Source organism: Pyricularia oryzae, chromosome 2 (genome assembly GCF_000002495.2).
Source record: "Pyricularia oryzae 70-15 chromosome 2, whole genome shotgun sequence".
Taxonomy (NCBI): Eukaryota; Fungi; Ascomycota; class Sordariomycetes; order Magnaporthales; family Pyriculariaceae; genus Pyricularia; species Pyricularia oryzae.
This window is the reverse complement of record NC_017850.1, coordinates 1,151,740-1,166,962: the sequence shown is the minus strand read 5'-3', so window position 1 is coordinate 1,166,962 and position 15,223 is coordinate 1,151,740. Positions and strand designations below refer to the sequence as shown.

The window sequence follows — 15,223 nt, the reverse complement described above, 5'->3', positions numbered from 1 at the left end:
CGCCCTGGTCCAGGGCGCAATCGACGTCTTGCCAATCAACTGTCACAATTCGTTTTGCTGCTTTGCCCGCCGATGCTCCGAAGCTAATGTGGGGCCGGCTCCGGTGGAGTTCTTTGTGGCCCACCCCTGCTGCGTGTAGGCTTGGGTTGAATGGAAATTTTGGCAGCACGCGCATTGGCGTCTCGAGAATTATCAACGATAGGAAAATCGACTCTTTTTTGCCTCAAGAGGGAACGCCACAGAGGCTTACACGCGAATGCCCTCGAGGCCTACTTGCTTGATATAACCAAAGATACCCCTGTCGGCTGGTAAGGTGTCGCCTTGTCACTTCAATTCCTGCTTGGGGCCTTGATTTTGCAGCCTCATGACTGACCAAAATCTTTGCTTCATCCAGAGTTGAACGGAGTATTGGATTCGATCTTTTCCGAATCTATATACCAGGCCGGCCGTAAAGCTGCGCACCCGAACCGATTTTTAACTAGCTCAGTCGACAGAGCTGGAGTGAGCTACCGGCAACGACTGCCCGGCGGACGAGCAGCGCCAACCGAACCTCGACGGCTCCCAGACGCAACTCATAAACAAAAAACCTCAAAAACCGCCAAAATGGGTATTCTCAACATAGCACACATGTGCTCTCACCTGCAAAACGCCTCCAAGGCGCGACTAGGTCTGACATCGGTGGCAAACACGAAATACAACCTTAACCTGGCCTTGGCGCTTCACCGAGCCGGTCTCATCTCGTCCGTCACACGGGCCGGGCCACATCCGCCTCCGCCCGAGGCCCTTCTCACCTTCGAGACGGAGCCCGTGACGACCGCAAACGTTTCGAGCCGCCGCCTGTGGCTGGGCCTCAAGTACTGGGAGAACAAGCCCGTCATGAGCCAGCTTCAGGTCGTCAGCAAACCGAGTCGCCTGGTCCACTGCGAGCTCGAGGGGCTCGAAAAGATCGCGAGGGGGTTCCCGAGCGGGTACATCAAGGGGCTTTACTTGGGAGAGACGTTGTTCGTCAGCACGCGGGCCGGTGTCTTGGAGGTTAGGGAAGCGCTGGACAAGCGCCTGGGCGGTGTAGTCCTGTGCAGGGTGTCATAACCTGGAGGAGTCGTTGGCGATTTAAAGCAGGATTTTTGACCTCAAGACAACGGTCAACCAATCTGGCGCTTTACGGTTCTGGGGATCAACTTGTTGCTGCAAGTCCCCTTGGTGTGCTGGGTGCTGGCAAAACTGGCTGGACGCCTGCACGCATCAACTGTATGTAACTCTTATCTACTCCTGTACCAATCCATGTATAATGTTCAGCATATTTCAGACGCTCGATGTATATGGGGCCTTCTATTGTAAAGTCGACATCCGTCTTGAATCCCATGTCACTGTTGCTATCGTTTTCTTGTTGGACATCTATACCAATCTCGACGACAACTGAAGCTATAGAACCAGACATCACGGGGTCTGCTTACATAATTCCTCCAGGCTATCCAGTTGACTGAACTAAAGGTGTCTACCTACCTTTGATCATCTCGGTTTGTCATGACATTCACGATGAGGCACGCGGGGAACCCTAACAAGGAAATTTTGATATGTTAATACGGACTAAGTCGTACTTTACGATAACATTCTTTTTCCTTGCCATCTCCCGCTTTCCCGTGATATTCACGCCCCATTCAAACTCTACTCCCCACCTTATATAGACTACCAAAGTTATTCATGACGCAAGCATCGCCAACCAACGATATCAACAACGCAGCTTGTGCAGCATCATTCCATCGATTCTTCGACTTGCCCGGGGAACTGCGCAATAAAATCCTGAAGCTTCTGCTCGCGCATCCTCACGGTGTCAGCATTGGCAGTAACGGGAGTTTCGTTCGAGCGCCTCCGCGTGAAGGAGACGCCAACGTGGCTGGCGCAAATCTTGATGGACACCACGGCCAAACCGTCTTGCCGCTGTCGCTCTTGCTATCAAATAGCAAACTTGCAGATGAGGCCGAGGCCATATTCTACACCGAAAACGTCTTTTATGCCAACGTGAAGACGAGGCGATCGGCAAAAGAAAACGCACTGTCTGCCAGCTTCACCATCCCCAAGCCGGAACCAAAAGAGCTGGGCCGCAACCACGGCTACCCGAGCGACAGCGACGATGACGTCGACTGCCGCTCAATCAGCACCCGGACGCCTTGCCGTAACCTGATGGGCAGCGAGGCGCGCTTCAAGATCCGGAAGTTGGTTCTGATCGTGCAGAGGTTCGGAGGGTCTCTTGGGGACGAGGTCGTCCCCGCGCTTCAGGATCTTATTCTACGGGGGTCGCTGCGCTGGCTCGAGGTGAGGTTCAACGATCAGGTTTCTCGAAATATGATTCCTAGTCCATCCGTATCATGGCAGTCGAGCAGCGTTGCGATGGGCAGTGCTGGTCCTGTGCAGAAAAGCTTGAAGAGGAGTGAGAAGATCCTCGGTAGCAATGAGGCTTTTCTTGCAGTTCTCAGGCTGCTCAATGATCCTGACCTCACCGTCGCCCGTGCTAGCGTTCCGCAGAAGGAGCATTCGCCTCTCTGGTGTCAGTTTCACGATAGCCAAGCCCACAAGCCTGGTAGTGGGTGTGTGCGGGATGACGATACGACCTGCCATGATGATTTGCACGACGATATCTCGTGTCACTCAAGCAAAGGATCGCCTGCGACTGTTGCTTTCACAGCTCCTGGCTGGACTGAGCTGAATCTCAATGTCATGCTGCGCAAGTTCAAAGGCGAAGATGCGAAATGGTGGAACATCTAATTGCAGATTTTTGTTTTTCCTGGAACCATCAAAGTCTCAATGGAGGGCGGCAGGCAGGATAAACCTGCGGAATTTCAGATATATCATGACTACGTATTGTTCGTTCATACTGTACTTGATGATTGACAACCCGGTCTAGGTCAATGTCATTTAAGGCAGCTATGCAGAGGCATCCTCGGATCCGGGTTTTATTACGAATCGATACTTCATGATATACGATCACTGACCAAGGAACCAAACTTGACGAGATCACAGAGCTTTTTTTTTCGCAACCAGGGACCTACAATAGAAGCGAGCGGAAATGGTGGAAAAGAGGGGAACCCATGCCCAAGCAAAGAACATCGAGATCTTCAAAAGATCTCTCTGCCTCGGCATTGTCTGTTTCAGTGCCATGTATTTTGTCGCGTGCCTATACCAAGGCGAACTACAACCCAGAATGGATGTTCGCGGGACATACCGGAAAGGCCGTTATTGGGAATATGCAGGGAAAGGTCGGCTAACCATTTTTACAACCCATAGACGCGGCCTCGCAAAATGCCATCCTGTCCAATGCTTTCTCTCACGGATTCCGGTTATGGTAATCCTGAAAAAAAGATGACGTTTTCTCGTTTTGAGACACGCCTTGGCCCTGAGAATTGAAGGGGGAAAGGGGTGGACCTTGCTTCTTTTATTATTTTCTGTTTGGTTACATGTCAGATTATACGTCCCAAGCTCCGAAGGTTTGGTCCTTTTGCTGCCGCTTACTGCCAAGGCCGTACCCAACCTCTAGGCACATGCAGATAGGTACTCTACCATGCGGTTACTACTTGGTATACTATATAGTACGTACTGTAGTTATCTAGATTTGACTTTCCGTACGTCCACCCTCATGCACGCATCGCAGGTTAAAGGGGGGGACCCCTCAATTGTTTCCCTTTTGGCGATGCCACCCCTTTTGGTATGGTTGGTCGCCTGATGCAGATTGAGGAACGAAAAAAACTGCTGATCGGCTTGCCTCGGCCTATACATATTTCATTTGTCTCCTCATAAAGTATCATCGGCGCCGGACGTACGGATGAGAAAGATGTCCTCCGGGTCCTTTCCGTCCAGCCCGGGAAGTCGTCAGTTTATCATCCCATCTTTTTTTTTCACTCCCACGGTGTTATAAACAAGGTGATGGTTGCTACGGAGAAGAAGTGTATTTGGGGGCTAAGGCTGGTTACGGGAGTAATGTACGGCGTTTATGGACTTTTGCCGGAGAAAACAGGCCCATCCATGAAGGAAGGGCAAGGCATTCGTTTAAAAAAAGAAAACATAATGGGGGGGGGGGGGGGGAACACAGAGAAAGTTGCGCAATGAAAAGATAAAATAATAATAATAATAATAATAACAATTGATATGGAGTGAGAATTCATAGCTACTATGCAGCATTTTATCAGGACTGAAGGAGCGCGACACGGACCCTTTTCCGAGCAAGCCACATTCGCGCTTCTTGTTTGTTTCTTGACGCCCCTATCAGATAACATGGCGGGCTTAGGGGATTACGGTATAAACCCCTCCTTGACTATTTCTCTTTCCCCCCACACTAGATCATTCTCTGAGGGTGTATGGCCGACAATTCCGGAAGCCGGTCAGAGAAACAAAAGAGAAAAAAACAAAAAAGAAGTTCAAGAGATTCGGGTACATATTTATTTTTGTGTGTGTGTGTGTGTGTGTGCGTGCGTGTGTGGTTGCTTGTGCGGAAACCCGTAATAGGCATTGGGCAGTTTTATAAATCGCGATCTTGGGCAAATGCAATGCACATATTCGCTTGTCATGAGGACAGCGGTGTACTGCCGTAAGCATGCAGAGTGGGATTTTTGGCGTTTTTTGTTCCTTTCCGACGTGGCATGCTGTGGGGGACTGATGGTGACGAAAAAAAGGCATCATTAAGAGGGTATTTTTTGAATTTCTTTTTGAGATTTGCTCTCGTCATGATTGTAAATCGTAGCTGTGGTGGTATTTCCAAACAAAAGATTCGTCCATCCAATCCAATCCATTCCTCTGTCTTGTTCCGCTTTTTGACCAAGATAGAGCGCCTGCACAACACCAGTGTACCAAGGAAGATAAAAAAGAGGAAAGTGAAAAAAATAAAAAAATAGATAGACCCAGAGAATTCATTACAACAGAAGCGTCAGGTATGCTTCAGATGTAGACTTTACTCGACAGCAAAGTCACCCTGGTGGTCCTCCATGTGCTCTCCCCAGTGGACGGGACCGAGCTTGAGGAAGCGCATACCGTCGTTGCTGCTACTGCTGCTCAGGCTCGAGCTGCGGCGCTGGACAGGCTGAGGGCTGGCTGTGGCGGCGTTGGACTCTGCCGGGACGGCGGCGGCGGCGGCTGCGGGCTCGGCCTCAGTCTTGGGCTGCTGTGACCTCTGAACTTGAGGGTATGAGTTGGAGGTAGCCGGGGCCAGCTGAAGGAAGCCGGTAAGAGGGCTGGTGTTTGCGAAAGACATCTTGATGATATGTGTGAGCGTGCGTGTGTGTGTGTGTGCTTTCTTTGTTGTGGCTATATTTCCTTGTAGACTCCCGTATATATTGGCGGGGTTGTCAAGACGAGTGGTGGTATTTGATGTCCAGACTGATGATGACCTGTGAGATAAGAAGGTAGGCGAGCAAGAATGAGAAGCGTGGTTTGAGAATGTAGACAGACAAGAGAACGAGGGAAGGGAAGTGGGATGAGATGGCAGCTCTTTATGCAACAGGTCTTGGACAGTAGACTTCCCAAAGAGGGATGTCATGACAAGGGGATGGTACTCTCAGCTGACTTGCTAGAGTTGTCCCCTTGAGTGACATTCATCTTAAGGTGCGGGCGGCCGGCTAGACTGACTGGTAACGAAAGTAAATAAAAAATAAAACGATAAAATAGATAAAAGACAAAGATATAGAACCAAAAAGATAAAATAATAATAAAATAAAAGTGGATGGGATGGGATGGGCAAAGAAATGTCCCATCCCCCTTCCACTGAGCCCAGAGCTGTGACGAGAGAGGCGCAAGCCAAGCGTTTGCCCTGGACGGGCAATTTTATCCAAACATCACATGCCACAAGCAAAGAATCCGCTTTCCCCTGCCGGGGGACAGACGGAAACCTTGTCGAATAAAAGAAGCAAGCAGCTAGAGCCTAGCACTACGCAAAAGAAGATAGCCCACTGTCAATCGTGCCGTTTATTCTGGATGCCGAAACCCTGTTCAAGTTCAAGCGTAACCAGTGGAGGCGCAAACACGCGCATGAAGCTAGCAGACTAGGCACAAAAAGAGACATTTCCTCAAGGGTTCTCCGCTGCGGAAATGGCTGTAGCGAATACCCACCCACATTACTCACATTACTAAAACGCGCGTCGGGCACAGAAAACAGGAATGGGGATCTTTGCTGAGAAAAAAAAAAAAAAAAAAAAAAAGAGGACGATCCGCTACCTACTGTAGTAAGGTACACCACAAAGAACCACCAGTTGCAAAACGCCATCAAAACGCATCGACAGTTTGAGGGATGGGTCAAAAACCAGAAAAAAAAAAACAAAATCCCCCCCGGCAAAGCAAATGGCTTCGCCCACGTGGGGATGTCATTGGCGGGGGCTGTGTCAAAAAAGAGACAGCGTCAAGAAAAGCCTCTTCCCTAATTGCTGGCTTGCTTTTTTTAGGTGTTGGATTAGGACCGTTTTTGCTTGTTTGTTTGTTACTATGTATTATTCTGTGTGGACAGACTGAAAGTTAAAGATTCATGTACACTGTCTTGCCAAGTGAAGCAAGCTAGGTACTCCTCTTCAATTACGTGGTATGCTCCCGGACGGTAGCTAGTCGCGATAAGAGCAGAATGTCAAGTAGATAAAAACAAAAACTGTTTTTGTTTTGTTTGAGCTTGACGGGCGGACGGACCTGATCTACCCCATTCCGAGTTGAAAACATGCCCAACTTGCCGAGGTCCTCTTTGTTGTGTGGGGAAGGGGGTATCCTGAGGGGTAGCGAAGACGATTACTTCTTGGATCTCGACTGAACAAATAATGCAGATTTGGTATGTTGGGTGCTGGTATAAAAAAATGCACGGTTGTCTCTCTTAGCCTCGTTGTGTCAGTTGTAGTAAAAAAAGCCTCTTGGCATTGATTGAACTACTCGCCAGCTAACGCAGCCTTTGACGCCTTGAACACCATGCTTAGGTCTTGGCAGTCGGCGGAAATGCAACAAGCTCGATCAGATTAAGAGATTACCGGCCGTCACGTGGTTTCGCATCTCGGCATAATGACAGGCAGGCACGTCGCACTACTGAGGAACCTGTCTCGCATAGCCTACCATCCCCGACCTGCCCTGTCTCTTTTCCCCACATTAGTAACCTACCTAGGTACCTAGGTACGTACCTGCCATAGTTTTACCCAGTCAAGACGACGTTGTATTAGTAAGTGATCAAATACGTCCAACGGGTTGCCCAACGTAATTAACTCGCATTCCAGACTTGTAAGCTCGCAGATAAGGCAACACTAAGAGGTACCTACCGCTACGTAAGATTCCTAGGTTGTTGCCTTGTCTGAAAATACGTAATTCTGCCAAGATAAGCCATACGACTGCGTGGAAGAGAAAAGAAAAATAAAATAAAAGTCAACCTCATACTTGCCAAGTCCGATGGCCCGGAGCGGCAACGCCCGGCCGTAAGCCACTATTCTTGACATCGCTGTTTACCTACGGATACATCGGCTGTGTGACGACTAGTTCAATCACCAATCATCCGATCAAGTCCGCCGGATTTGTTACTCTACCTCCCCTCCAAATGGAGCTATGTCAATAACTTGATTACTACAAAAAGAAAAGCATCTTGTCGTTGGATCTTTCAAATCATCCAACCAAGACACCCGGTCAGCTGATGTCTTGCCTGGTAGGCTAGGGCATCATGTCCGAACGAGCCGAGCCGCCTTTCTTCATCTCATCGCCGCTCGGATCTACCGTATCTACGATTAGAAATTAGGGCCCTTACATTTTGCATCTTATCTAACTGGCGACCTCGTACCACCGGGACGCCGGTTGAGTAAATCCGCTACTTTTCTCAACGCCAGGTATGTAGGGTCCTAGAGGACATTTTAATGCGCCTAGCTTGGCCGAGATGGCGAACATGGGCCTGCGGCGTAACAGCCATGCATTGGCGTCTGCGTTGTCCGCCGAGTCTAGACCCTGAACCGCATACTCGATATAATAAACTCTCGATCAGGGCTTTATAAGACCGAGAGACTTTTTAGACTGTTATTTAGCACATCACAGAAAAAAAGCCCACTGGCAGCTTGGTGTACAGTCTAACTTGCATGTTCAGAGGACGAGACTCACGTTTACGTCGGTCGCAGTAGCGACGTCTCCCTTGAAGTTCTGGCTCGTGGCTGTTTTGTTGTTTGAGATCGGTCATCTGTGCCAGCTGATGACCCCGAAACACATAAAGACAAACCCGTATTGAAGCCAATCAAACTCTTGTATAATCTATTTGGCTTTCGCAGAGTCTTGCTTACGTCTGAGTAAGTGACTCTCTCTCTCTCTCTCTCTCTCTAGTCTTCATCCAGGGCCTCAGCCGTGGGTTGTATGCAGGCTCCCGAGTTACCACTGTTGACAAAGTAAAAGTAAGGGCAGCGATCCATCGCTACGAGTTCAGGTGTGACATAGAGCTAGCGTGGAAGGTATGGGGTCAGCAAGGAACCTATGGGGGTGATTTTTATGACCTGGATAGCCCACAAGCTTCGCCGTGTATAATACCAGCTCGTCGTGGTCTCTGTTTACTTAGCTCGCAGATATGCCTTGGGCTTGTAAATAAACATTTTCCAACTCCAAGATGCAAGCACCAGCAAAGTCAGGGCTGGTTCGGTTCCTTTGCAAGGTTGTCTGGGTCCTCCGTATCGTTGAGCTTCCTGTAGACTGGGATCCAGGCGGCGTGTCTTGTTTCCCAATCTAAGCCAATTTCCGGACGCAGTTGGAGGCCACGAGTAAGAGCGTAAGTGTGTATGTGGAGCGAGACACGGCTCAACATCCCAATCGAATATACCCACTGCAACCCCATTGATCAAGATCCCACAGCTTGAGTGACCAAGGTTAAGTCTGGCTAGAGGTTCATCTAACTGACAGTAAATGCGGTTCCCATGGCCGCATGGTCCAATATTGCAGGCAGCAGCTAGGCCATCAAGCACATGATGTCTGCTGCCGAGTGATGCTGCGACTAGATATATGAGTCAACTCCCTATATTCGCAACCATAGAGGCGGGCCGGCACGGGACGTCCCTAATAGCAGCGAGGTGCGCCGTGATAGTAAGCCGCATATCTAGGATCAAGGGTGTTAGTGTTCTTATATCCACAGGTTGATATTCCGACTACGCCGCAACTCACCAGATGACAAGGCTCAGCAAGACTGAGTATTCACCTCACTTCGCCATGTCATGACGAGTCAACGTATGTTGGTTGCGCAGATAGCCTGCGCGCTGGTTTCCTAGTTTACTGCGGATAGCTGCCTTGCGCGAGTGGAGTTAAGTGGAAGACTGTTATATCTTTGTCAACTGCGGCAGGTTTTGTGGTGCATGCTAGGCCTTTAAGCAAGGAGATGGATATAGTCACACATTGGGACTGGTATATTTTGAGTGGAGTTCATTCTTGGCCGGATACCACCAGGCAAACTTACGGTGAATGTCACATTTATGTTAGAAGTCAGTATAGTGTAGTTGTTAGGAAGTAGTAGCCAAGACAGATGCGGCCGTCTTTTGAGACCTCATGCTGTGATGTGTGGCTGAGGAGATGTGGGGGTGTTGATAGATTCACGTCACGTCTTGGCACTGAGGTGTTCTTGAGCAACACCCCGACCGATCTCTGGTTGGGCCTACAATCCGGTCGCATGAGGAAGGCTGCGTTGCGTCGAACTTTCGGGAAAGACCTGAAAGGGAGACCAGTCGATACGAAGGCAGAATCTGCCAGTGGTCATTGAATATGTCGCTTAGTGCTTGGTTTCAAGCCTGTGGTTTGTTGGCTGGATAAGCGATATGATGGCAATGGCAGAGTGCCGCAGGAAGACAAACACCTAAAATAAGGGGGCCAAAAAGGGATTCAGATCCAGATGCCGCCATGCAGCCTGACAAAACCGCCGCCACTTTGCAGATGCAATGATGCGGCGAGGGGAAACCCAAGTTAACGACGGAAGCAACAAAGAGCCAAGACCAAAAGAAAACTGTGACCAGATTGAAGACATGGCTCGGAAACAACAATGTTGCATGCAGATGGTTTGCTTGCCTGGCCTGACCCTATCTTTCCATGTATGAATGGACTGACATGACATCCATCCCTCCCATGGGTGGCATGTAAGGTGAATGAATGTAGGTCAACTGAACGGTGCAATCTGCAAGCGAGCAGCAGACCCAGCAGGCACATTGCATCATTAACCGAGTGATGGTGGAAAGTGAGCCATTTAGCGAACACCACTTCCAGTTTGCTCGTCGCAGTAATACATCTTCAATCGGGAGACGGGAGGATTTCTTTAGCCGATGGTTGCGCTTGTCGTTGTGTGGTGCGGGCCACTCGAACTGGCTAGGTGGTTTTTGTTGGTGAGGGTTTCGGTTCGTGATGGCGCTTCGGCGCTTGGAGTTGGATCATAAGTGGCTGGAATTGACGAGGCGATGTGCGGCACCGGGGCAAGCAAGGCTGGTCGTTGGCGGTGCTTGTTCATGATTGAGGCTGTAGTAGTGTAAAATGCGGCAGCTAATGCAGCAAGGTTGTACTTTGGCAGCTAGGGAAGGTACCCACCCACACCCACAGCCATCTACCTGTTCACGAGCAAAATACCTCCAGTAAGTACCAACCTACCTAGGTAACTATCTAAGGCAGGTACCTTTCTTGGCTCATGGTATGAAATGCAGAATAACTTCTCAGAGCGGTGTTATGAAGCTTTGCAGCTGAGAAAAAAAAAAAAAACGCAATTTTACTTTCGGGCTTCTTGTGCGTAGTATAGTAACGGGCTGACATACTTTGTATTATTATCTACAGCATGTCTGTACACTTTGTGCGCTCACATAAACAGTTGTGGGGGAAGGCACTTTCTAAAACAGACATTCCAAGGTTCTCCACAGAGTATCCACTAGAGCTATGGACCAAGTAGGCAAGACCCATATTTCGGGTTGGTCCCCGCCTTGATAGGTGCCTAGGAAAAGAAAAGGAAAGACGTTCAATAAAACTCTCACGATGAGCTGGAGTGGATGGTGGAGTGTACCGAATAGGAATACTGTTGCAATCTGCTCTTGTAGTAACGCACATGGAATCCTCCGTTGCAACGAGCCTGTTAGGAGCCTCCACTGCCCTACCTTACCTGCCTCTTGTACTAGGTACATACCTACCTACCTAGGTAGGTACCTAGGTAGGTTATTTCATAGGTAGGCAGGTGAGGTAGGGCACTGGATTGGGGATTCCATTTCCCAACTAAATCTGGAGTCAACTTGCGAGCGGCACCTGCTCTGGCTTGTCTGGATAACCATCCACAACCAGGTAAGCGAGCACACAAGATCGGCTCAACATACAATCCCACTTGACCCCTGTCTGGCCCCAGGAAGATTAGGCATTGATTCCCCACTAACTGCTTTCAGATATGGCTCCAGGTAGTTTACAAATTTGTCTTTTCTCTTCGATGCGCTGGGCAATGCGAAAAAAAAAATCATGTGGGATCTTGTGTTCCTGCTTCTCTAGACGGGCCGAGCGTAAAGGTAAAGTCCGTCACGGTGCCACACAGTGGCTTTGTACTCCCCGAGAAGCCGGTGTCACTATACCTAGCACAACGCCTACCTACTTAGCCCGACTGGATCGAACTTGGCCCACGTCCTTGCGCGCCGGAGACACAGGAACGATGCATATCACAAGCTTAAGCCAAACTGTGCCTTTATTTATCGGTAGCTTTAAGTGGCTTGCCCTTCAAACTTTTTGTTTGTCCGACATCACAAAGCTCGGCCGTGGATTTTGACGTTGCTTGTTGGCAGGTAAACAAACCGCCTCGTTATTTGAGCTCTCCTCTTCTCCCAAAGTATCATACTCGTGGAGATATACTATAGATGGAGCCTTTGATTTTATGATATTAGCACTGCAGATTTTATCTCAATCACCTCAAGACCAAGCGACGAGTGCGACCGGGGCATGTTGCAAGGGTCAAACCTGGCCCACCACAGGCGAAACCTTTTTGGACTGTTGTCTTGAGCCTCAATGCCTCTCAAAACAAACCGTTCACCTAGTCTCACGGATTCACACCGAGGTGGCACTCTCGGTGTCCACAGGCTTTTGTCGAGTTTGCCATTAGAGGCTCAAGTTCGGGATCAGGTCTTTGTTCTCGACTCGGACCGAACACTATAGCATCTCGCAACTAATTTCGGCTTCCCAGGGTGCAATATCCTTGGCAATGTATTTTTTTTTCTTTCGTCCAGCCTGCGGGGAAAAGGCTTGCTCGACACTGATCAGGTCTAGCTTGTCCTGATGTGATAGGCAACTTTCAACCCTGATCCCTCAACGATGTGGAGGTCTCGCCAAATCTACAAGGATTTTCTGGTGATGTACCACTAATCGGATCACGGCCGGAACCTATATATACTACCTACACACGTTGAGATACGGTTGAAATGAACGGCAACGTGGAGAAAACCATGTCGGAGCTCCCCTTTCGTCATGGTTCTTCCCGATGAGACGAGGGGGCAAATTTTGAAAGGGCAAAAAAAAAAAAAAAAAAAAAAGACTGTGCGTAATCGCGACATAAGAGATGTCACTACAGAGCCGCAGCCAAATGCGCATTATCTTAGCTGTCAGTGTCGGTACTCGACAGCCGTTGTTGTCCCTCGGTGAAGTTGGGTGTCGATAATCATCACCACACCTCAAAAGGCTGTTCGCGACACCAACCAACCTAAGAAACGGCATAATTCACAGCACACATATACAGACAACCTGTGTGCTCTTGTTCTCATGCTGGTTGGTCCAGTCAATGTTCGCGTGCGTGTACTGAGGAATCAAGATCAGTAGGTACCTACTCAGGCACCCAAGTACCGGTACGGGCACCGAGAACTTGCCGAGCTAACAGACAGCCAGGGCTCGCGCGTTTTTTTTTTTTTTTTTTTTTTTGCCTTTTTTGTCCTTCCCACTCTTAATTTTTTCCCCTTCTCCGCTTTCTCTTTCTTTTTTTCATAGTGCTTCATTCCCACAGTTTAAACCAAAGTGGTATACCATAGTCTAGTCTGACAGGAATCGACTCCCGTGCTGCATGTTGCAACCAAAGACTTCTAACCGTCTAACCACACCCCAGTTTTTTTCCTTTCGCAATCCACCCAATTAGCCTCGAGTTGACGTCGTCTTGGCTACAAGTCCCTTGTTTTCATGTTTTGTTCCTTTTACCTCTTTTTCGTTTAATTTTAATACTTATGTTCGCTGCCCACTACTAGCCTGTGCCTGACATGTCAGATCAAGTTGGTTCTGACATCTTGCGATCCCAAATGCTTGGTTGTTGTGCCGTAAAGCCAGGTACAAATGGTTAAATTACATCTGCACCTCTTTACTCTCCTTGTTATTTCCCCCCACGGCCGGTAATCGCCGGATCGCTCGACATTGCTCTTGTATACAGACAGATCAGTTCCCGAGGCATACTTTGCCCTTGCGCGGCCACAAAAGGTGGCCCGGGTGTGGACGCAGAGAGGCCTGCATGGGAAAGGCCCCCAATGACTTTCTTTTGACCCACTGCACTCCCATGGGCCGGTCTACACACCCGCACCTACGGTCCAACGTTGAACGTTGTGCTACGAGCCCATTCGTTCACCTGGCTGGCCACTCAGTCAGTCAATCACTGTCTGATTCTTTCTGTCTGTCTCTCTGCCTGCCTGAATTTTTGTGGTCCAAATGCCCCTCCCAGATTCAGCAACACATACAAATCTCGGCGTTGCTCCAACAGCATGTTATAGGGCTGCCAAAGAGACCGGCCCTGCTCTTCATACACCCCATGATAACACAAATGACTCCCTTTCAATACACCCGTCCTAATATGCCTGCCCGTCTGGAATTAACACTGCCCAAATCAAGCCGCAAAACCGGCCATCAAAGAACCAACTACATACCGGGGAGCAGTCATTAGCCTTGCGCCGCCGCACCGGGCTTCTCATAGAGGCCAGAAGACGGCCACAGCCAAAACTCTTCATACGACAAAGACCACCCTCCAAGGGCCGAAGTGCACCTCCAGAACATATGTACAACGCGGACTATATCTACTGCTGCCGTTCCCTCCCAAGCACCGGCAAAAGTTCTGTGCACGACACCATCAGCTCACTGATCAACCATAGCCGCTTTATACAAGAGAGCAAGGTCCTTTTACAAGAGCAACAACAAAGCTTCTTCTGCGAATCTACTCAGCAGTCCTTGCCGACAGCCATAGACTCATCACCGGGCACGTCACACCACCCATACTGCGTCATGCCTTCGCACTACAGCAGGTCACAGTGCCGCTGCGTCGTCTGGACCCTCTACTACACACGCTGCGGTCACTATGTCGACGCCAGTAGTAGTCGTGACTGTACCGCGAGCACTCATAGCCCTACCGAAATGGGCTGCGAGGAGCGCGATGGGTACTGCATGCAGCCCGACTGCCCTGCATCATATTCAAGCAGATCAAGTAGAAGGAGCAGGCGCTAAGTCTATCTAGCCTTGCCAATGTGAGTTATCAGCCTTTATATCAAATAGTGGCATGTCATTCTGGCTTGGGCTCACTGAATTCTTACAGAACACGGCCTCAACATGATTCCTCTCACGACACTGCCAACTACACCAAAAAAGAAACACGCGAGCAATCATGTTCATTGGACTTATCGACTCTCTCAACATCCACTCAACCAACGGCCTCCAATGTGCGCAATTTAGACTATTTTTTTTCCGCAAGGCGTCGCAAGACATCCCATCCACTACGTCACCAGGCCGTTCTTCGCTCTCCTGGTACTTTCTGATATTCCCCCAGCTCCGACTATGAACGTTTTTATGTTCAGCCATCACACTCCCTTTTCATGATTTCTAGAAGTTATATATCTGCTCTGAATACTTTCTCATTTTGGTGCTTTCTCTTTTTTTTTTCTGTCTGTACTTGAGCGCAAGCTACTCGGGAATTTTTGTTTTTCGTTGTCTATACTAGCATAGGCCTTTTTTCCTGCAGCAATTTCTTTCTTTGTAAATATTACTAGACAGCAAGTCGACAGCGAATGTTATTTCAGAGTTACACAATTCACTGTACACACTTGTGCAAAATTTTGGAGAAAAGAAAAAAAAAAAAAAAAAACAATGCACTGCGGCATTTGTCCAGAGATCTGCTGCGAAGGATGTGTCTGATCGAGACTTTCAGAGAGATAGGGTGGGGAGTGTACCTAGGCAAGCTAGGCTACTTTGACACGCTACTAATTCGTACGTTGATTGATGCCCATGTACTTCGTTGGAAAACCAA

The 15,223-nt window shown here is 49.0% G+C and overlaps 5 protein-coding genes across 5 annotated transcripts; 4 read left to right on the top strand and 1 right to left on the bottom strand.

Moving 5' to 3' along the window:
• Positions 1 to 81: 81 nt before the first annotated feature.
• Positions 82 to 1,376, top strand: MGG_11377 (mitochondrial 37S ribosomal protein S8). The gene is made up of 2 exons (XM_003713600.1): positions 82 to 308; positions 395 to 1,376. The coding sequence occupies exon 2, from the start codon at positions 604 to 606 to the stop codon at positions 1,087 to 1,089; it is 486 nt and encodes a 161-aa protein (XP_003713648.1). The 5' UTR covers positions 82 to 308; positions 395 to 603; the 3' UTR covers positions 1,090 to 1,376.
• Positions 1,377 to 1,701: 325 nt separating this feature from the next.
• On the top strand, positions 1,702 to 2,432 carry MGG_11378 (uncharacterized protein; the record flags this gene model as incomplete). The annotated part of the gene is made up of 2 exons (XM_003713599.1): positions 1,702 to 2,313; positions 2,355 to 2,432. The coding sequence occupies 2 exons, from the start codon at positions 1,702 to 1,704 to the stop codon at positions 2,430 to 2,432; spliced, it is 690 nt and encodes a 229-aa protein (XP_003713647.1).
• Positions 2,433 to 4,637: 2,205 nt separating this feature from the next.
• On the bottom strand, positions 4,638 to 5,969 carry MGG_04654 (uncharacterized protein). Its single transcript, XM_003713598.1, has one exon. It carries the CDS (start codon positions 5,522 to 5,524, stop codon positions 4,940 to 4,942), a length of 585 nt encoding a protein of 194 aa, XP_003713646.1. The 5' UTR covers positions 5,525 to 5,969; the 3' UTR covers positions 4,638 to 4,939.
• Positions 5,970 to 6,782: 813 nt separating this feature from the next.
• MGG_15550 (uncharacterized protein) lies at positions 6,783 to 8,094 on the top strand (the record flags this gene model as incomplete). Its single annotated transcript, XM_003713597.1, has 6 exons — positions 6,783 to 6,793; positions 7,126 to 7,171; positions 7,227 to 7,274; positions 7,392 to 7,421; positions 7,582 to 7,823; positions 8,075 to 8,094. 5 exons carry the CDS (start codon positions 6,783 to 6,785, stop codon positions 7,726 to 7,728), a joined length of 282 nt encoding a protein of 93 aa, XP_003713645.1. The 3' UTR covers positions 7,729 to 7,823; positions 8,075 to 8,094.
• Positions 8,095 to 13,528: 5,434 nt separating this feature from the next.
• On the top strand, positions 13,529 to 15,006 carry MGG_14743 (uncharacterized protein). The gene is made up of 2 exons (XM_003713596.1): positions 13,529 to 14,447; positions 14,516 to 15,006. Exon 1 carries the CDS (start codon positions 13,984 to 13,986, stop codon positions 14,425 to 14,427), a length of 444 nt encoding a protein of 147 aa, XP_003713644.1. The 5' UTR covers positions 13,529 to 13,983; the 3' UTR covers positions 14,428 to 14,447; positions 14,516 to 15,006.
• Positions 15,007 to 15,223: the final 217 nt, after the last annotated feature.